Source organism: Lepisosteus oculatus, chromosome 13 (assembly GCF_040954835.1).
Source record: "Lepisosteus oculatus isolate fLepOcu1 chromosome 13, fLepOcu1.hap2, whole genome shotgun sequence".
Lineage (NCBI taxonomy): Eukaryota > Metazoa > Chordata > Actinopteri > Semionotiformes > Lepisosteidae > Lepisosteus > Lepisosteus oculatus.
The window spans coordinates 12,520,668-12,542,193 of record NC_090708.1 but is presented as its reverse complement, the minus strand read 5'-3'; the positions used below and the strand labels follow the sequence as shown (position 1 = coordinate 12,542,193).

The 21,526-nt window shown below is 40.3% G+C and overlaps 1 protein-coding gene across 22 annotated transcripts in view; it reads right to left on the bottom strand.

The window, feature by feature from the left end:
• kif1aa (kinesin family member 1Aa) overlaps window positions 1-21,526 on the bottom strand; it is a 90,192-nt gene that overhangs the window by 29,807 nt on the left and 38,859 nt on the right. For 8 of the 22 annotated variants that reach the window (XM_015361212.2, XM_069197791.1, XM_069197792.1 and 5 more), the window contains 16 exons: window positions 18,723-18,925; window positions 17,668-17,747; window positions 16,883-16,958; window positions 14,758-14,837; window positions 14,398-14,504; window positions 14,103-14,186; window positions 13,803-13,983; window positions 13,378-13,450; window positions 13,114-13,210; window positions 12,647-12,795; window positions 12,078-12,256; window positions 11,081-11,218; window positions 2,935-3,053; window positions 2,353-2,438; window positions 1,167-1,302; window positions 30-192 (listed from right to left, as the gene is read on the bottom strand). In XM_015361212.2, coding sequence (XP_015216698.2) covers window positions 30-192; window positions 1,167-1,302; window positions 2,353-2,438; window positions 2,935-3,053; window positions 11,081-11,218; window positions 12,078-12,256; window positions 12,647-12,795; window positions 13,114-13,210; window positions 13,378-13,450; window positions 13,803-13,983; window positions 14,103-14,186; window positions 14,398-14,504; window positions 14,758-14,837; window positions 16,883-16,958; window positions 17,668-17,747; window positions 18,723-18,925 — 1,951 coding nt within the window. Of the gene's footprint in view, window positions 1-29; window positions 193-1,166; window positions 1,303-2,352; window positions 2,439-2,934; window positions 3,054-8,832; window positions 9,115-11,080; window positions 11,219-12,077; window positions 12,257-12,646; window positions 12,796-13,113; window positions 13,211-13,377; window positions 13,451-13,802; window positions 13,984-14,102; window positions 14,187-14,397; window positions 14,505-14,757; window positions 14,838-16,882; window positions 16,959-17,667; window positions 17,748-18,722; window positions 18,926-21,526 lie in introns of all 22 variants that reach the window. The other 14 variants (XM_015361203.2, XM_015361204.2, XM_015361206.2 and 11 more) reach the window with 3 other exon arrangements.

Genomic DNA, 21,526 nt, shown 5'->3' with positions numbered 1-21,526 from the left:
GTACAGTGAGTAAATGCAGTTAAACTTACTTGAATTGACAAAAGATGTCTGCGTACTCTGCAGAAATGCTGGAGGCCTGCAGGACGGTCACACGGAACGTGAACACGCTGCCAATCCTCAGGTGCTCCAGAGACCCTTCCAGCTGTCCGTCTGTGGTGGTTTTCAGTGGGCTGTCAAGGTCCTCAGGGCTAGCTGTTGAGATACCAACACACGTGGATGAAGGTATCGTGCTGCCCAACAGACACGTTACACTTAAAACCACTTCACTACCCACTGCTGCCCACTGCTTAAGATAAATACACTGTGCTCCAGTTACTTATTCTTATGGCACCACAATCATACATCATACCTCAGCTGTTGCTTCTAAATCGGATTGGATCTAATAATAAATGCCACTGCCACTGTGTTTATGAAGTGTAAACGTTGTTTTCATGATCCTCTGAATTTCATATTTTGTGATTCATCTGACTACGCATATCTGATCTTTGTTGCACACTGTTTCTGAATGACGCCTGCTCACATATTGACTGCAAAAGCTCTTCAGTATCAAAGTTATATAAATATAAATTATTTTTATGATTGTATAATATAGAATGAATGCATAGTGTAGTAACTATTAACAGACTACTTAGAAAATCGTTAGCTAGTGTTTCTGGCAAAACCTAGAGAACATGCAAACTGTGAAAACTAGTTTTGCAGAATTAAAACCAAACACAGGATATTGCAGTGATACAGTGATCAAATTACACAGCTGAGAGTGTCATGTTGGATGTTCATTGTATATTAAGGATTAATAAAGGATTTAGTATTAAAACATGATTATAAACTAAAACATTATTATATAATTCTTACAACCACATGAATAATATCACAATCTACCAAATCTGCAAGACTATTTAATGTAACCAAATGCTAGCCAAATACCAACCATTCTCATAGAGTCCTTTGAACCAAACTTCCTTCAGGTGGATCTGAAAATTGGTTTGTTATATAAATATTTTAAGTAAAGATTCGTTGTCTATTTGCCTAACCTTAGTGCAGTTAATTTTTCTCATTTCCTTTTTCCAGTTTCCAGTTTGATGTCCTTATGATTTATTTATTTCATGAAAACCTCACTAACCATATCTGAGCTCCTTGCAAACAGCAGGTGGGTTGATCATCCTCACCTGTACATGTGTTGTTGTTGACCTCATCTGCAGAGGGACCTGAGTCTGAATTCTGCCCCTCCCCTTCCACAATCCTCAGCTCCTCCTGGGACGTCCCCGAGCGAGACATTCCTACTGGACAGGACTCCGTCTGGAACTGTCCAACCAAACGGTTTTATAGCAGATACAGAATTTAAGTGGCAGCTACTCATAGATATGTTCTTGTCTTTGAATTTACACATTTATAGCATACTGTACACTGCACATTCAACATTCTCACTTTCCCCAAACTGAAAGCACAGTAGGATCTTAGTGCAAAATACACCAATGTGAATTAACACTATCCATTCATACACCTCCTTATTACATACAGTAGGATGATAATTTGCCTGCGTGTTCCCTGAAGATACTCTCAGACAGGATTTTTAAATTGTCCTTAATTTTTTTGCCTTTAAACTTTCTAATAGAAATGAATTTGAAAATTGAGTGTTACAAGTCTGATGAGATTAATCTCTTAATGAATGTGACAGTAAATGACAGTAACATAATACTGGTAAGCCATTCATTGCCCTTGATCAGAACCAGTTAACAGCTGATTTTCTTGTAGAGTGACTGTGAATTGATATTCAATTTAATATTAACTAAAAAAAAAACAATAAAAAACCTAAAGTGACATTTTTCAACATATTTATTAGTGGAAAATACCAAGGAAATAAATATGAGTATTTGCATCCACTTTCAAGAATACTTTGTCTAATACATGTTAGCATTGAGCCAGACAAGCAATGGGCAGGACACACCATATGGAGGAAATTAACTACAATTCAATTTTAAATAAACCTAAAGAGGATTTCTTTGGATTGTGGGAGGAAAATGGAGTAAGTGGTGAAAATTCATGTAGGAAACTACACACAGAATGTGCCACAGGCTAAAAATAACTGTAAGGACCCAAGAACTGTAAGGCACAAACAGTTTTCCATTCACATGAACGCTCACAATCAAATCAACTTTTTTTTCATACATTTGTTTTATTATTTCTATTGATCCTATTATCATATTTATATGGAGACTAAGTAAAAATTGTGAATTTAGAGAACTGCAATGCTTAATTTAAACGTGAATGTCACTCGGTTGAAATGCATTTCCGTTTCCTTGTCTGAGTTGATACAGAGTCACATGGTTACCCATACTTAATCCCAGAGCTCACCTTCTCAAACTGCTGGTCTTCGAAGGAGATCTTGGCAGTGCCTGACTGTCGCACACCAGAACCATAGTCTGGGGCTTCTTCATCAGCTGTATTTGAAACACATAGCACAGAGCATGTTCATTATGTCAATAATACAGTTTCACTTGTAGGTAATTTTGGAACCATTGAAGAACATGTCCATTAAATGTTACAGTACAGCTGGTACAATTACAATACTAGGTTTAGCATCATCATCACTTTTATTAGCCCTATACAATTTCTTGCATTAGGAATTTCTCTTTTCGCATACCCCAGCTTGCTCTCCATGAGACACACAGGCACACAGACAGGGAGAGAAGCTTAGGGTCAGAACGCAGGGTCAGCCATTGTACAGCCCCCTGGAGCAGCCTTGCTCAGGGGCCCAGCGGAGTAGGATTCGTATGTGATCACACAACCCCGCCAACATCAATTGTCTCTAAAAACTGAATCCACAGAGGCTTGGTACTTCTTATCAATGATAATAAGTTACAACAAAATACATGGCAATCCACTGCCATTCTCTGACTCACAATGTACAGTATACACAAGTTCAGGAGCGCTCACCTGAAATGGCTTGAACGGCTACCCTCAGGAATCCCTTGACCTCTCCCTTTTCGCTCACGATAGCCACGCGATGCACCAGGGGCACAGGGTACAGCAGGTTACTGAGATACACAAAGGCCCTGCAGGGTAGCGGAGCAAGGGGGGTTGGGGGGTTAGGAGAAAGGTAGACAAAAAGCACAAAGTGGTCAGGGAGCCTCCAAACACACAACCACACTGCACTGGACATCACAACACCGAGCCGCAAAGCAACCAAACAGAAGCTGCGTCTGCTCCAGCGATAGCCAAAGGTGCCCTTTACTGTTGTTGTTGTTGTTATTTCTGCATTCTCATTTTCCAGATTTTCAAAGGCTGTGGATCGGGGTGGGAGTGGGGTAGGTGCCCTGCTTTTGGGACAGTGTTTCACAGCTTGGTGAGGCTAAGGAGCATGGGTGCAGAGTACGGTTCCTCGCATTTATCTCCAGACCAGCCAGATTGAGGAAAGTGCATCACTAATTCACCACGATGTAACAGGCCTCACTGACAGTCTCCACCACAAAGGAAAAAGGTTTAAGCCTTGAAAATAATTTGCCTTTAAATCCACCTGAATCAACTATCACTGGTTCAACTTTACTTAATATGAGGCTGCACCTAGGTTTAATAATGATCCACTGTCATTAACTGATCAAAAGAGACTTACTAGCTGTAACTCCTTGCTTAGCATTCGAGGTTACAGTGGGAAATGCACTGCATTAAAAAACCTAGACTGAGAGCTTCAGTAATCTCTAAATCAGCAGTGTCCCACTGGCTACACCACCCTACAGCCACGTGACTGCACACCGAGAGGACATTTGAGTTTCACATTATAATGTACAAGCAGAATATATACATCACCTCATCTTATTTAATGGTCTTCTCAGCAGACCAGGAAGCCGATTGGAAAATAAAAGATGAAATACTGTATCTGCCTTTATTGTCTCATTAAGATGTGGCAAGAAGTAGCCTTATATCAATATTTGAATTACTGCAAATTATTCATTTGGTCTAGACAGAATTGTTTTAATAATTTATAGGACAAAATACATTGTATTAGCTCTAATTGACCAGTATGAGGTTACTGTATATACAGTAAGAATCCTCCTTGTGTCTATCCAAATAAATAAAGAAAGGTAAAAGTATGTTCAGACATTTTTCACGTTTGTTTATGTGGTTTAGACCTTTTGTACTAAAACTCATCAGCTAGTTCTCATGTAAAAATGTTAAAGTAATCAAATAAAATGATCATAAAACTTTAACAGTGTTGTTTTTACACTGTTATATTCAACAATATATTGTTAACAAGTCTCAAAATATTGATGGCCTAAAATAACAGGTGCTCAGCGTGACAGAAAGATGTATTCTGCATGGTAAAGTTCTATTCTCAGCAGTCAGTCAAAGTGATGGAATGTACCGTGAAATGCATCCCACTGTTTAACAAAATAGTTGAAAGGCATTTAGTACATTATCAAGATCGTCTGCACAGAAGAATGTCTCCAGAACATCTATAACAAACAATATAAAACATCAAATGACTTTGTTTTTCTTTTATCAGCAGGGGTAGATGTTAAACCTTTGTAAGTGATAGTAATACTCTGTGTATATCATATTGTGCTAAAATAAAACTATATATTGTTGTCATTTAAATGACAGGTATTAAGCAGGTTTATCAATTTGACCAGCTCCTGATCATCTGATATTCTTTTAAAAAATTGTCAAGCATAGATTTATACAAAACATTAATCTGTTAAAAAAAATCAAAAAGGACTTGTTAACAATTTATCATGCAGCTGGAAAACTAGAGAACTAGAAACTGCACAGGGGGAAATTTGTGATCATTTCATTTCATTGAATGATAAGGATCAAAGCAATCTTTTTAAAATCAAAAAAGTTCAACTGTATTATTACTCACAGTAGAAAGAGCCTTTAAACAAAGTGGATGACCATGTCATCACCCCAAAAATGAATTTAAACGTCCCGCCACGTAAATTAACAACAGAAACCACAAGGGCTGATAATCTCCTGACATAGTCATTGCGAAAACAGCACAGACCTGCTTCCAAACCTGAGCTGTAATAAATCACATACTGTACAGTGAGAGAAATATTGATCAGACAGGAGTATCAGATAAGCAAGGAAAGATAGCTTGAGTATCTCTCAGCAATGACAGGGAATGTGTATAGGTAATCTACTTGTAACTCTGAAATCTTTGGAATCTTATGAAGAAAAGGTCTACTGAGCCGCGGTTCTGCCAACACTAAGATCTCTGGATTGCCCTTGTCTGTGACCAGTGCTGTAGCGAAGTCTAGTGCCCTTTAGGCTGAAAAACCCTCAGTTCGGTCTACTGCGTCATGTAGTGTGCAGTCACGGTAAAGCAAGTAGCACTGCAAGATGATCAAGTGACCTTGAGAAGCACAATAATCTTACAAATCAATGGAGCAAAAACTCTATTGGTTATAACTGGTCACCTCCGCCGGTACATAGTAATAGTCTCACCTCACTATCAAACATATCATGGACTGTTATAAAACTCTTGTTTACAGGATCATGAAAAAACACTTCACACGTACACATATATATGAAAACATTTATTAATAAACATATGAATAAATAGAATTTGGGTGTCATTTGACGCACTCAGGATGAGAGGATGTGTGTGATGTATCTTCAACCCTCCCATTCTATAGCAATATACAGTAGGAGCTTGTGAGGCCTGTGAGTAAGACAACAGCAGTACTTGCCAAACATGGCCGACTCTGCAATCCAATCAAGGGGAAAAAAAAGTGCAGTTCAATCTGAAAGACACCCTGCTCTGTGATATCGGAGGTGGGGGTGCAAAATGGCAACAGGTCAGCACAGACGACACCCCTAGACGCCACATCAAAAATGAACGTGGCGGTGTTGTGAATAGATCTAGCCTTTCAGCATGAGTCCCTAGAGCCAATTTTGCACAAGGCACCTAGTTTGTGTTGACCCCGGTACCGCGACTGTTTCCACGTTCACACCGTGTGGACTTTGCTTCTCAAGATCATCGCATTTTGCAGCAGAGGGCAGAGGTAGGGTGGGGGGAAAGGGGAGGCCAAAGGAGAGGAGCTTACGACAAGATTGGTGAGGTGCAAAAACGGCATGCTCAGAATAAACAGTCAACGCAAAAGCTCTTTTTGATTGGTTGACTCCAAAATAAAAACTAAAAGCAAACAAAAGAACAAAAAAAAAATACAGTACGTAGCTAAGCTTTAACCAGTAGAGCCAGCAGCTAATAATACGTGAAATTAAAAACCAAACAGGGAAGGGAGGATTAAAATAAGCACACTTCACAATTCTAGAATCACAGCTGCTGCAAGTGCATAAATGTGTGTGTGTGAGAAGCCAATTCAACAAAATGAAAAATATCCATATAGAATTTGAAAAAAATTCAAAATAAAAGAAATGTGCTCTGGCATGCCTAGTAGAGACAGCTGCAGTAGAAACCAGCTCTTTCAACTTGAGATCCTGAAAATCCAGCTTGTCTGTCTTAGCGATTACTTTGCCTCACAGCACAAACAAAGGGTGTGTTGATGAACAGTGAATCAATTGATTGGGACTTTAAGAATACGACAGAAATAAATGTTGCTTTTATGCTTAACAGTCACGAAGGAGAAATTGCCATTGATTATCATTGCGTATTATTAGAAAAATAAGGTTCTGCCTCACATGCACTGACATGCACAAAGGAACTTGTACTGACCTACACATTCACATATCCAATAAACAGAAGTTGACAAGACAAGAAGTAGATATAAATATGAAACAATGTTTTAATAATCTTTTCAGGGCACACAGTAACTAGCAATACTTTATAGATCAATCTATAAAAACTCCCAGGTGTTTTATCCTTGCATATCAAGTTCTGTTATCTGGCATGCTAAGGTCACACCATCACAAGGATTCCACAGAACAAGGCCTAGTTTTGCTGTCACTGCTAGCTGTTTGGTCATTGTCAATCCCCTTTGCAAGCTTTCTTCAGGAAAGCCATGCAGTGGCACGACAGGGGCAGAGGGGATTCTGGACCGGCAGAGTTGTGGAAGAGTTTGTTGTTGGGTTTTTTTTTAGACAGGAAATAGTATTTCAATCTGGTAATATATTTTAATGTAATCAGAATTTTTGCACACTTTGTTGCAAGCTAATACGGATTAAAAACAATTTGTATTTTCTTGTATATTAAAGGTGTCTGGCTCTTGTTACACTGTGTTGTTTTGTTCTGTTTTGAGTTTAGTCTCCATCCATGTTTATGGTATTAGAAAGGAAGGTCTGTCTCCAGCTACGGCCAGGTGAACTCTGGGATACCAAATGCCCTTTTCCTGTTCTGCAAATGTTATTTTACTGTTTGAAATGAGGAATCCAGAGACTTGAGGGTGCTTGCGGGTTCCCAGACATCCACCATCCAACTTCTATGGGTAGTGGAGAGCTGGGCACACTACTTGGCTTTCTGGTTGTCATGACTATTCCTGCTAAAATTCCATTTTCAGGAGGGTGCAAAAAGCAGATTGAGTAAAGCAGTTATTCTATGTGAAAGACCGGGATGAATTTTCTGTATTCTTTCCTGTTCTTTCTGGAGCAGTGAAAGAGCAAAGAGAATTCCTAAGTATGAGCGAAATCTGAACCCGTCCCACCACCTCGCTCCCAGGCCTTCCTCTTAGAAACTCCTCATTTCACTCAATCAGCCCGGTTCAGAAAGCTGAGAAAGGAAAGTATCGCTGGAATAGTACATAAGAACCCTAAGAGCTAACTACAAGCACAAATGGGAGTCATGAAAGGTGACTAGAGGAATTAAAAGAGGAGTTAGGCATTCTGGACATACTGTATAACTAAAAACAAGTGTGTTCATAGGACAGGCAGAGTGGTGCTGTATCCTTGACCAAATGACCTTACTCAGATTCCGTCACTAAAATGTTATTTTGACTACTTAAATTTATATCAGACTTGTCCAAGTGGAAGTGATGAGGAGTGTAATCCTGCAAAGGGTATATTACCCTGTCCCACAGTACCTTCCTTACATACTGTAGTGATCAGAGCTGTGACCAGGTGTTTCGAGCAGCTTAACTTCCATTCCACCTTAACTCTCCTTTTGTGTTATTAGTTTTTTAAGGATGTTAAAAGAGTAACACATTTAATCCAGTCCCATAGTTAAAGGGAACAATTATCCATAGGTATTATATTTAATACTTAGCAATAAGACCCTTGATACTCCTAAAACAAGAAATAGATGTTATGTTATTATGAAGACAACATAAACCCAGCCATCTCAAGGTAGTGCTCTAGTTTCATCGTGCTTTTTGCTAGATTTGAGTTTTTAAATCTTGTTATCCCACCACAGAGATGTAACTTCTCAATTTTCTTGTTAATATAAATAAATATATATATAACTCTTTTACCTTTGAGATCAGAAAACCAAACTGAGGAGATCAAAACTTTGGAAAACCAATTTATCGGGAAACTGGGGAAATAGCCCTATGTAAAGAAAAGACTGCTTTTATTTAAAGAGATTCCTTTAGCAAAGTAACTTCATCTGGTCATTGTTTGCCGTGATGAGCCACTGTCAGAAAAGATATTGCATAACCTCTACCTAGTCTAGACAATCAGAAGTTTACTTTTTCGGTGTTATACATTATAACATATTTCAATCGATTCGTGAGAAAAAGCCCATCATCTGACCTGTGCTATTACAAATCCTGGATGATCTGACGATTTTCCTACAATCTCTATCCCGGCTGGACGTAGCTCTGATCAGAGCTGGACTACTGTTTTCCCTTTGGTTCAAGTGTATAGGGTGGCCATGGGATGCCAGACTTCTCAGTGTGAAAGAGCTAGTTTCCTCTCTCAGCATGCTCCTGAAACCTCACCAACCTTCCCACTACACTGAATAGAGGCGAGCGGTCGTAAAAGGGGTCCTGGCCTTCGCTGGAGCCTGGGCAGTGCTCTCCCTCATCTCCCCCCAGCTCCGAACATGGGTCGTCCAAAAAGATCTCATCTTCCAGGTCCTCCAACTCCTCCTCCTCCTCCTCCTCCACCTTCCCATCATGCCGCTCATCTGCGAGCTCGGTTATGTCGGAGTCGGGGTTGGAGAGGGTGGGGGAGGGGGTGAGATCTGTCATGCGCTCGCTCATGCATGTGTTGAAAATGGGGGTGCTAGTGCAGCCAGAGACATGGGAACTGGGTTAGTACAACAAGATAAAGACACAGAGATTAATTCTACTGCCCAGCTTTGCAGGACCACAGCACAGCCCTTCATTGCAGTCTAATGTTTGCCTGTAGGACTCGAATCCAGATTTTTTAATTCACTTAAGGCCAGAGAAGGAAACATGAAAATATTTTGTTGTTAAAAATTATTTTTGAATTAATTTACCCAAATACAAGCGTGGATGGCTTTGATACCATTAGAATTCTACATTTTCGTGACAAGCAGCTTAAAGGCCTGGGATTTTGCTGTAGTCACACCTGTCATTTCATATAATAATTACAATTTCACATAAAACAAATTGGTTCAATGATGCCTTTTTGAATATTCCATTCAATTCCTCACAGAAACAGTGCAGAAAAGCCACGTCAGTTACTGCAAGCTATAAATGAGTTTATTTAACATGTATATTTTGGGTTCTGGGTTCCACACGCACTTGCAGGTTTTTGGTTCAAACTGAGCTCTTTAATTAAATTCGTAATTGAACTAACAAGATGCTTAATCGAAACTTTAAGCGTTCCTTTGCAAGTTATTGATGAAAATAAGGGTGAAAAGGCGCCCTCTAACATATTTAGGAACTGAAAACCATTAAACACTTCATAATACGTCCTGTTATTAGGTCAGTTAAGAGTTCAATTACAGAGCTAAGAGTGCTGAAAACAAAGCCCAGCAGGAGTGTGAGTCCCAGGACCAGGCCTCTCTGTCTCATTGAAAGACCATTTCCACCACAGTGCCTGGTGTTGAGTAGCACAACTAATGTTTGAACTTCTTCTCACACTGCTAAAAGGACGGTGCTGTGGCCAGCCGTAGATGGAAAGCTGCAAGAGGAGAGTTTTAAGAATACTATGTCTTAATCTTGAAAATCAGATGATCACAGAAATACAAGGCACTGTTTTATCCCATGTATCATAAGGGGGAAAGATAAAAGGTTAACGATGGACATGCTGATCAATAGGCAGTATTTGTTTTGTTTTTTTCTCTACTTGATTTGGTGAATTCACAGCTACAGCATGATTTTCAAAAGGAAGCTATGTGAGATCGTCTTAGCTACTTTAAGAATACTGTAAAAAAAACTGGAAGATTGTCAATGATGTGTATGATGCATTGAGTAATTGGTGTTTGATTACAGGCAAACAAAATAAAGCCATTTATTACCTTTTGAAAACCATGCTGTAAATGCACAGCATCACAAGTCACAATATTAACAGATTGATAGAATGCACTCCCCAGCCTCTCAGAAAATCTTTAGGGTGTTAGAATGAGCAAGAACAGTCTCCCCCAAAAAATATCTTTCTGTGGAATTGTGAATTTCCCACAGGTAATACGTTCACTGCTGAAAGAGAGCAGTGATCATGAAATATGTATATGCCTTCATCGTAGCGTGCAGATCTTGTCAGTAAACTATGTTTAGTGATGTGAAAATCTAGCTCAAATATATTGCCGAAGTGGCTGTAGAAAAGGTTTGTGCCAACAAAACCACTCAACCCCTTCATCTTCTTTCTCAGAATGCTCAGTACGGCTGAGACAACAGTATTTTCTTCTTTGACAAATAAAACCTTCCTAATCATTTTCAGGACATTGAGTTGGGTGCTTTCTGCTTCTGTGTGACTTGAAAAATGTCACCTTTTCTCTTCTCTTCAACATTCTTGTGTCTCAGGTTAGCTGGCAAAAGGGCTTTATTAGTGCAAATTAGAGTGAATCACATTTAAAGGCACATTGGAAGTACAAAAAACAGCACCAAATCGAGTTAAGGAGTTATTCATGCTGTATATTTGAAATCGATGTGGAATTGCTTTGTTTTTTTCTAGACGAGGTTTGCTAAAATTGCTAAAACGCCACCAAAGGAAGCCATTCCAGTATGACTGTTACGATGTGGCAGTGTCCCTGCAGGCCTCTGTCCCCTGCGACGGCACTCACCTGCCCACCAGACGGAACCAGGGGAATCTGTCATAGAAAGGATCTCCGCCTGTCAGCACATTATCACAGTCTTCAATGGCACTGGTGGGCACCTCGGCTGCATGGTCATACATCTCCCGCATCAGGTCAAGCCTCTGCCTACAGGCAAACACGTATAAAATAACAGAACAGGATCTTATGGGGTTGGCTGTTCATGATCTGGAAGAAAGTATCAAGTTTAGTTCTTGAGAAGAGAAGCCCGGTGTCACTATTGTGCTCTGCATCAATGTTTTAATGTCAAATTTGTTAAGGAAACACGTTGCCCCTTATTTAAGATGTCACAAAGTCTAAACCCAACAGTTTTCTTGGGACTTGGTATGGGACTTAAGAAAGTCAAGGCCAAAGAGGAGACGACATAGAATTTTAGAACTCTGACTCTGGCCTGGAGTCACTACTCCTGACCTGGCTTGAGTGAATTTTAAACACACCTGCTGTTGTATGAATAGCTGAAAGGCAGGGATAACATTATCAGGAATAGCCACTGGGCCATAAGTGGGACATACAGTAAGTCCCTCATAAGCATCCATTTGTGGTCATAAATTAGAATGACCATGGCTGTATACAGGTGATAAAACTCTCTATAACACTGCTGTAATTAAGGACACCGTGGGGGATAGTGCGTTTCTGTCACTGATTCAACTCATCTCACACGTTGCATCCCTAGAGAACTAAAACCAAATATCTCTCCACATCCTGGCTAAACGTATTTCTCTTTCTTATGTACTTTAGAGCATTACCTGAGCCAGCTTCTTTCTAGGGCATCAGAGTAATGTTCGATGAGGCTCTGCATTAAACTGAGGAATTTTCAATATCTGTAGTTTCTTAGCTAATAAGCAACGTTTGTTAGGTTACTTCTCCAACAGCTGGTTATTTGTTTGCCTTTGCTTGTGGGGACAAACACATATTATGAATTCATAAACCATCCGTAAAATGACCATATGAAAAGAGAGTCTTTTACCTGAGTTTCTCCAGAGTCCAGTAGTGAGTCGCCCCGTTCTTCTGGTCCTGAACCTCCACAGCCACAATGGTGCGCGGAAAGGGCCGCTTCTCCCGGTCTTTGGCTGCGTCGGGGGGCAGGAGGTCAGGCGGGAGTGGCGAGTACAGGGTGTCGGTCAGAAGCACAAATTGGAACTGAACCTGTTTGACAAATGAAATGTAAGGATTAGGATATTAAAAAAAAGGACAAAAATCTTTTGTTTGCTCAACACGTGTAATACAAGACTGCTCAATTTCCAAACGAGTCATCCGGGACATTCAATTAAATATTGCTTATATGAGTTCGTCAACGATCCCCTTAAGTGGCCCACAAATATTTAGTTCACGCAGATTCTTTTACTGATCAAGCCCTTACATTAAAAGGGCTTCATGTTTTAAATTAGGAATTTTAGGGATGTACACCATTACCATTTAGCCTAAAACGTTTAACTTCACTGCAACAGCAGTTTATGTTTTTCATCAGCATACAGATAGGAGATGGGATGAGGACAAATCTTCATGCGTTCCCTACGAACGTGGCCCTGGGCTCACCTTTTTCTTCAGTTCCACGCTGATGGCGTTGGCCTCCTTTAGGAAAATGGCATTGCCCCAGAGAAGGTCCCTCAGGGATGTGAACTGGTAGCACCTCCATTTGCGGAAAGCCCACAGCGCCAACTCCATCTCTCGCTCTGTCCATTGCACTGCAGGCAAGACCGCACAGCAGTCACAGCTTTTCCAGCACCCACCAGCAACTACTGGCCACAAAGTATTTCAATTCAAACTCCTTCAGGATTTTTCAATAAAACCTGTATCATAATTTGAAAGCTTTTTTTTTATTTCCATCTTCTCTACAAGCTTATTTTCACACATAGTTCCCTGCACATTGATGAACCTAATCTTCTTGGCAATGCAAAGATGGACAAAGCATCAGGCTATGACCTTCGGTATCTTGGTCTACACATTCATAAGTCCATGAATTGCTGGTTGTCAGCATGGTAAGACTGTATGTGCTCTCTTACCTTCCTCTTCTGGCTCTTCCTCCTCCTCAGTGGTCTCCAGGGGGTAACAGCAGGAGTCCACCTGCTTCTGAAGGGCCTCCAGCTTACTTTCATAATCCTGAGTGATGAAATCACAATCATTACCGTGACCTGCTTTGCTTTTAAAATTTCCATTTGGCACATACTGTATACTGTATGTATCAGATCAGGTCTCACATTGCTCATGTCTGCCTTATCGGACAGGTAGAACAGAATTAATCAGTTTGATATTCCAGAGATCCTTACCAGTCTCTGCTGCTCCAGGAGGTTGTTGGCTTCCTCTCGCTCCCTGCGATACTGGTCCTCCAGCTCCTGCAGCCTGAGGAGACATTGACAGAGAATCACCTCAGAGGACATTCTTGTTCTAACAGCTACTGAGATCTAATTCAGTCACTTTCCCAAAATTCAGCCTCTGTGCTGATACTGTAATAACCAGTGCAGGGCTGGCCACCAATGTCTGCACTAAGAAACCTTGCAAAGTGGCCAGCTTGCTCTTCCAACTCTAGCAAACCTTGACCCTCCCTTCTCTATAGATAAACTTTATCCTTCCCTTGAACCATATCCTTCTCCCTCTTTCTCCTTTCAATCTTTTCTCTGATCTCTTTCCTCTTTCTTCTCCTTTGAGCGCCTTCTTTCCCTCCTTACATTCTTCTGATTCCCTGTCCTATTACCTCTGTTCCATTTCCTGTTTCATGTCGATGCCCTGCTTCTCCAGCAGCTCTCTCTGTGCAAAGGCCCAGTCCACAGGCTCAGCCGGGGTCTCGGCGCAGGGAGTGCGTTCCCTCTCCTGCCTGGCCTGCTCTGGATGGTTGAAGCGGAAGACATGACTCTTCCCCATGATTATACGGTTCCCTGCAGGATTGGGAAATGAAAGGAAGTTATTAGCTGCGATCAACAATCCAGTGTTTCAGAGATAGTTCAGGAGAGTCTGTTAACTTCACAGGGTTTCAGAAAAATAAAGATTCACCAACCTGATCGGAGTATGGTAGGTTCAGTGACCCTCTTTCCATTGACATAGGTCTCTGACTCCTCACAAGGCTCGAGAATCACCACGACTATGACCAGAGAAAGGACAGTCATGAGCAACCATTTAAAAACATTTGACAAGAAAAACTTCATGAGTAAAGATCGGGCCTTCTCCATAGCTAATCATAAACCATGCTACTTAATGTCCTATGAAAGCTTGTTTGAACACCCATGGAATTATGAGATTTATTTCATTTGCTAACAATGGAATGGTCATGCATTGTTGCGCTGATATCCTACCTTCTCCAAGGTTGTTGGTAGTACTGGTGAAGGTGCAGTGCTCATCTTTGATGAAGTGCCCACTCAGAACAATGTCTTGGCGGCTGCTAGCATCTTCACGGCCCACCCTGTCCAAATAACAGAGGAATGAGGAACGATGTGGTTTCAGAAAAAGCCCACTTTTAAACTACAGAAGAAAGGCTGAAAATCACACTCAGCCCATCCAGCTCATTTGGTTGTTTCTTGTAAACTGGCTTTATTTTAAAAACTCTCCTTTAACAGGGTTTTGCTGAAAATGGGTTATAACAAGATAGGTTGAAAGAGAATTACCAATAGCTGTCAATGTATCAGGTATGCAGTATGATAATCAAGAAAACTTACCTTGTGATCCCATCTTTGATGTAGTACAGAAGACACTCTGACATAAGAGGATCTTCATTAAGGTTCACCAGGTGAGGGGTCTGAAACACAGGTGATGTTGTTTATTTCCACAGGTAAGAATCCCAAATCACAGAACAACAAATGGAATCTATTCCTTTTGTGAAAGTTGAAGATCGATATATACATAGTGATTGAGGGGTCCTAAAAAAGCTCTTTTATAAAATCACTTTCTCAATTTTGAATGAGAGTCTATATGCTAAAATGCCTGTGCCTATAATAAGAATCTTATGGAATGCAATGAAACTGATTACCAAACTGTAATACATATCTTCTCTTAAGCAATACATGGCAGTACAAAAATCTTGTTTCCCAGTATTGTTATCAAGACAGGAACAAGAACAGCATTCCAGGGTCACAGCAATCCAATCAGAGATGGACAGGGGAGTAAGACGAGAGAGTGAAGGAACAAAGCCATACAGTCTTGCTGACAAAGGGGAGATCAGCGTGTCGTTTGAATTCTTGGAACCTTACTGTTTCTTGTCATGATGTCCTCATTAAAGCATTAAACTTTATGGACATACTTTTAATGTTCTATTCTTTAAATGTTCATCTTTGCACCAGTTGACTTTTATAACTGTTCATTTAATCTGAAAACTCCCATAAGATAAGATAAGATCAAAACCTGTTTATGTAGTATGATCTCTCACTCTGCTTCTATAATGCCTTCTAAATTAAACACAACACTGCCTTCACCACATTTAGCAAGATCCTTCAGCCCTTAGCAGACCATACAGAAATGTACAGGTGATAAAGTATCTCAGTGGTGCTTTAACCTCAAGACCATAAGCACTTTTACGTAAAACAAAGTGCTTAACCTCAAGACATAAGCAATTCAACACATCTAGTACCATTTTGTATTGGCCTTTCAGCAGTAATTTTCCTCCTTTGATAACACCCAGTGTGGATCAGTTAATTATTTATGAGCATACGGTGGTTCTCCCCCTTCCTGCACCAGCCTAGAATAATGACTATAAACACATTCTGTGTGACAATTATTGTCAACTCATCTGTGTTATTTTTACCTGGCATGTCGGCAGCACCCCTTTAGTGACAGCAGGTGATTGAGCAGATTCCCTATGATAATACCACAGTTTCCTAGTCCTACAGGCTGGTGTTGACCCTCCAATACATTGAACTCATCCGAAAGGTTAGCACCAGAACAACCACTAGGGTCCATTAATTAACTTTAATTCATGGAACAAACCATTCTCTGTATATTTAATGAATATATATACGTATATAGTTTAAAATAGAAAGCAAGGTGCCAGCTGGAAAGAGAATTTGAATGGAAACTCACAGTAAATAAAGTGGTACACTCAGAGAGAGCAATGAAAAGTGTTTCATTGTAACAAACCTCATTGGGGGAAAACAGCCCAACTGTATCAATAAATACTGGCTGAGGTTTTCTCGGTGCAGGCTTTAAAATAAACCAATAGGAAAAAGAACTTTATTCTTGCTTTATTCTTAAATATTGTATTAAAAATGCAGACACACCAGTATCTGGCATGTTGAAAGTACAAATACAAATGTACAGTATGCTTGTATATGAATAACAAAAGTAAAACATAGATTAACATGTTAAAACCATATGTACTAAATGTAAAGTTTGGAACTGCATGTACACATCAGAGAGATAAACTGCACTTATTCAAACAGAAGCACATTCACCATGAAAAAGAAATCTGTTTCTTTTGTTATGTGCTTGTTTCTTTTTTTTGTCCCACACAATAAACACCAAGTACTGAGTTTTTAGAGTTCCCCGGTAAAATAAAATGAGCAGCTATAACTCTGGGCACCTCTGTTTAGGCTGTTGGTACAAGTGTGATATGGCTCATTAAATATTTCACATGGGTCTGACAGAGGAAGCAATTGTGTCTTAATATACAACCAGATATTTAGTGTGTACACCATGTCAGGAAGTGTAAATGGGGTGCTAAATATATTTTACACATTGTGTCCATTGTGAATACTGCAGATAATATTTAAAAACCACAGAAAATTATATTTGGAACTTTATTCCCTCGTAGACAAACAGATCCTAAGCAAGGGAGAATTTTGCTGTTACCTTCTTTGGGGAGAACACACCCACAGTGCCACCATCCTCCCGCATGGCCACGCCCATCTCTGCCAGCAAAGCCTCTCTGGTGAAATCAACACTCCCCGTTAGGAATCCAGCAAATGCATTATTTTGCAAACTGAGCTCCACAGCACTTGCAAGAAGGAAAAGATAGCTGGCCCACAACAAGCTTATGATGCAGATTTCAATAAAAGGGGAAATACCACCTTTTTTACCTAAAAACTGGGTGGTGGTTGAATTGATAAGATTTGCAGACTATGGTCACCATATGACCGGCTTAACAGTCACTCAGGGTATAGCACTGAGCTACTGCCACAAGAACAAGTCGGTAGTTTTAACTGTCAGTACAAAAAGCACCTGGAAAAGGTCTGGGTCACATTACAAACAAGGGGTCACACAGCCCATCTTAGTTGTTTGCCAGCTAGACACTCAATGGCCCAGGACCAATGTTTTTTGTTCAGGATGTAAGTGGATCAGCTCCCACAACAAATGCAGTCCCTGCTTTTGTCAGAGCAAGAAAGTTTTCAGCAGTACTGCACATCACAGAAATGATCACTGTTAGTGGAGTGCAAATCGGTGTTGAAGGCTTACAAAGGGGCCCTGGTACAAAACCAAATAATCTGGAGCTCAGAATTTAATCACTAAACAAATTTGTTTGTTTGCCTATGTGTAAGAAGCCACCTAAAGAGGAAGACGTCTTACACAACAGAAGGCTAGCAGCAGTTTCTCTACAGGGGGATTTTCTTGCTCAGATCTGTGTAGGACCGCCTCACCTCTCCATTCGAATAGCTTCTGTCCGACGCAGCTTCTCTTCCCAAGTTTCATTGAGCTCAGCAATGATTTTCTCAGTTTCCTGATGGAACAAGAACGGCCTCTTACATCGAGAAGAGATCAAAGTCCACAATGCTGGCACAGAAGGGTACCTCATGTGATTCCTAATGCAATACCCATGATACAGTCCTGCTTTTGATGTTAATAAAAAAAGGCAAGCAATGAACCGATTTCTGTCTGATAAGGTTTTTACTATCTGCGGGCTGTTGATGGAACCGCTGTAAGATATATGCATGCTTTGTGGATGAATAATTACTTTAATGTTCATTAGTGTTCATCTCAAGAGCATATGAAGTACAGTATAATGATTCATTTATGTTCTGCATACAAAGACTCCAAAGAACACTTGAGGATTAAAGAAGAAGAACAGAACAGGAGTCAATGAGGAGCCATAGAAAATACAACAAAACCCCACAAAGTAAGATGGTTATTCTTCATGACTCCTAAAGGTAGCACATGCTGTACACATACAATGACTCTCATATGTTTTTTGCAAACCTGCTCTGCAAACGCACTTTCACCTATGTTCTCGGTACAACACTACGCTAATTGGCGCTCACTGATTCGTGTCCTTGCTGTTTGGCCTGAATCCTTCTCCTTCATTGGAAGACTGCCTCTGTCCTTGATGCCCCTACCAGCCTGGCAGGGACAGTTAACCTGACGCATACTTACCACAGGATTGTATGAGATTGAGACATTGCAACCTTTCCCTTTGAACGTTTCGTCTATATTTCCCCCTGAACGTGTGAACTTGAGTTAGGAGAAGGGATTCAAACAGACCGAACAACTGAATCGACTTCTTAACCTCCAGCTCCCGGTGTACTGTCGTCTCGTGGGGCTGCCCAAAATTCAAGGCAAGGGCTTACTTTAAAAAGCAAACCTTCTAAAAAGTGAACACCCAGGGAAAAAAATGGAAAAATCGGAGGGTGTGAAAATCAATTCAACGGTTTAAAAGACCGACATGGGCACCCTCTGTCGGAAGCCCTCTGAAACTGACCTTGAGCCTCTCGATGGCCTCCTCGCTACCGGGGCTGAACATGATGCGGTCGTGCAGGCTGTTGATGGAGCCAGCTCGGCTGGACAGGGCGGAGAGAGAGGGGGAGGGACTCATCCCCGTCATGGCATTGGTCACTGTGGAGAGATCACCCCTTTGATTGACAGCTTGGCGATTATTGTTATTGTTCTTGAAATCGGATAAGTCTGTCAGAGGAATGGGGAGTGGGGGGGGGGGGGGGTTCGGATGGGAGTGGGGGAAGCCAGGGAGGTGGAGGAGGCGAGAGAAACGGAAAGATTCCAGAGAAAAGAGGGGGAAAGGAAAGAGAAGAAAAAAAAAAGAAAAAAAGACAGGTGGCAAGAAATAAATCCCAAAAACAAGGCAAAAAATCGAGAGGCCAATTAACAGATGCTAACCAGAAAGAGAAACTCTACTTAAATCCACTGTGGACTTTTAGAGAGTCATTCACGAACACTTTGGAAGAGACAGTGAAAGCAGGCAGCAGTAAGGATGACAAAGCAAAGGAAATTTAGGTCTTTTTAGCAAAATATCCATTGATGCTGCTTTCAATACAGTGTTAGTAGGGTGCTGAAAATATGAGTGGTCATAAATCAAGGTGAATCTGTTAAATCCTACCATCTTCCTTATTGAATTAAGCACTGACTTCTTTTTCACTGTTGATATTTTTATTTCCTAAAATCAGGGATTTATTCCAACGTTCTCCCTATACAAAAGCCTGTCAATTAGATCAGATGGGCAAAACTCTAATTTAGCTTTTAAAGAATAAAATATCTTGTCACTGTACACAACACCAGCTTCTGTTATGATAAACAACAAAAGGTAAAACTCATTTTAGAAAATGTCCAGAACATCCATAAGAAGTCTATCCAGAGAAGGTCCATTTGTTTTCCATTATATACCCTTCTGCCCTGTAACTCAGGTTATATACTGTAGACCCAGAGCGACTCAGTATAACACAGATGCATTTAATGCATTTTGACATTTGCAAAAAATCAAATCATGTCTATCAGACACTGGGATAGAGCTACAAAACAGATTTAGGACTTAGAGATGCAGTGTTATTTTAAGATTCTTCTGCACAGACAAAACACTGCTGTGGATCGATATCCAAATGTCCAACTATGTAACACTCAGCCTAGCTCTAACTTAAACACTGATGCCCAGAGGTGCCTGAAAAGAAGCTATTTTCATTTCTAACAATCACAATCATGAACCGCACCACCAGTCCAGAGAGCGTTCAGCTTATATTGCTCGGATCACATTGCAGTTAAAAGCAAAGGAAGCTCAGCAAAAAGGGACACTTTAACAGAACATTATAAAAATCAATTTAGGGGAAAAAAAAACCATCTGTGGATTCAGACGGAAATGTAACACGTTTAATGTACAGTAATAAGCTGTTCATCACAACAGTTAACATTATTTAAAGTAAAATCATGTTTAAAATGTTTCATCATACAATAATAATATGACAAAATATTTTAAATGTTCTTGTGTTTTTGTGCATGTAACAAAAACATATTAGCTAGTCACAAACCAATAAACAATTCATCAAACCCCTGTCTGCTACAGTCAGACTGCTGCAGTATAACAACAAAGAAAAGCACAACGTTCCCTTCTATAAGATATCATATCTCTCGGATGTTCTGACAGTGATTGTACAGATGTTTTTTTCTTCCCAATTCTGAAGACTGATTAGCCTAGTAATATCACCCTAAGCAGATACAGTATGAAAGATGCACCATTCAAAGTAATGGTTTCCTGACCTGGGTATTTGAGAACCTTCTTACAAGCCCCTGCACTGACAGAATTCAAACTTGATCAACATTGGCATCGGACACATTGTCATTCCTGCATATACCAAGATGGCCACATTACAGCCATTTTGTTCTGAAAACTCAAAATGCTGCTGCCTTGGAAACAGATTAAATGAAAATCTAAAGCTTCCCCCTGATTTTCACCTCACAAGTGGGTGCAATAATTTTCATCACCAGCCTTACACAAACTACTCCTCATTGGCTGTTTGTCATATTAACTCCAAACATGGTGCATATTGTCTCACTGTAATGACAACGATTAATATAATGGTAAAATAGAGTTCCTGCATAAACTACAATGACCACCTAACCACTATTTTTATCCCAAAACCACAGAACTGCTTCTGTGCAGATTTACCTGAAAATTTGGATGTTTCATTGCACCGAGAAATGCTTCAGACTGCACTTCACAGGTTTCAACGTCTCTTTATATAGCTAAACTGGGTCATCGCTCTCTTGGAAAAATGCATCCTGTACATTCATCAAAATCTGTTAGATAAATTAACTCCAAAGCAGGTAACCCTCCTTCTGCTTAAACCAAAATGATATCCTGACTGCTGTTTTCCTCAAACTCCAAACTACCCCCATCTTAGGAACCGCTAACGTTAGTTGACATGAAACTTGGCAGATTTCATCTCACTAAAACCTGCTTCGGACTCACACCTTGCAGGGACACTTTTTAATCCCAGAACAGCTCTTCTCTTCCTTGGCAATATGCCCAGTAGTGCTAAGTGTTCTTGTTCAAAAACCATTTGGCCAAAGAACTCCAAGCTTGGCAGGTATCCGTACAGTTCAGTTTATTTGTCATACGCTCAAGTCCAATGAAAGGCTTATAATTCATTCAAGTTTTCTTTTTTTTTTGCTCGCAGTTCAATTGCACTGCTAAAGTCAGTTGATAGAGACCTGCTTAGAAGCCTTCAAATCTGCTTAAGGTTTTCTAGTTTTATCTTGCTCTCTTTCAGGTGACATTTT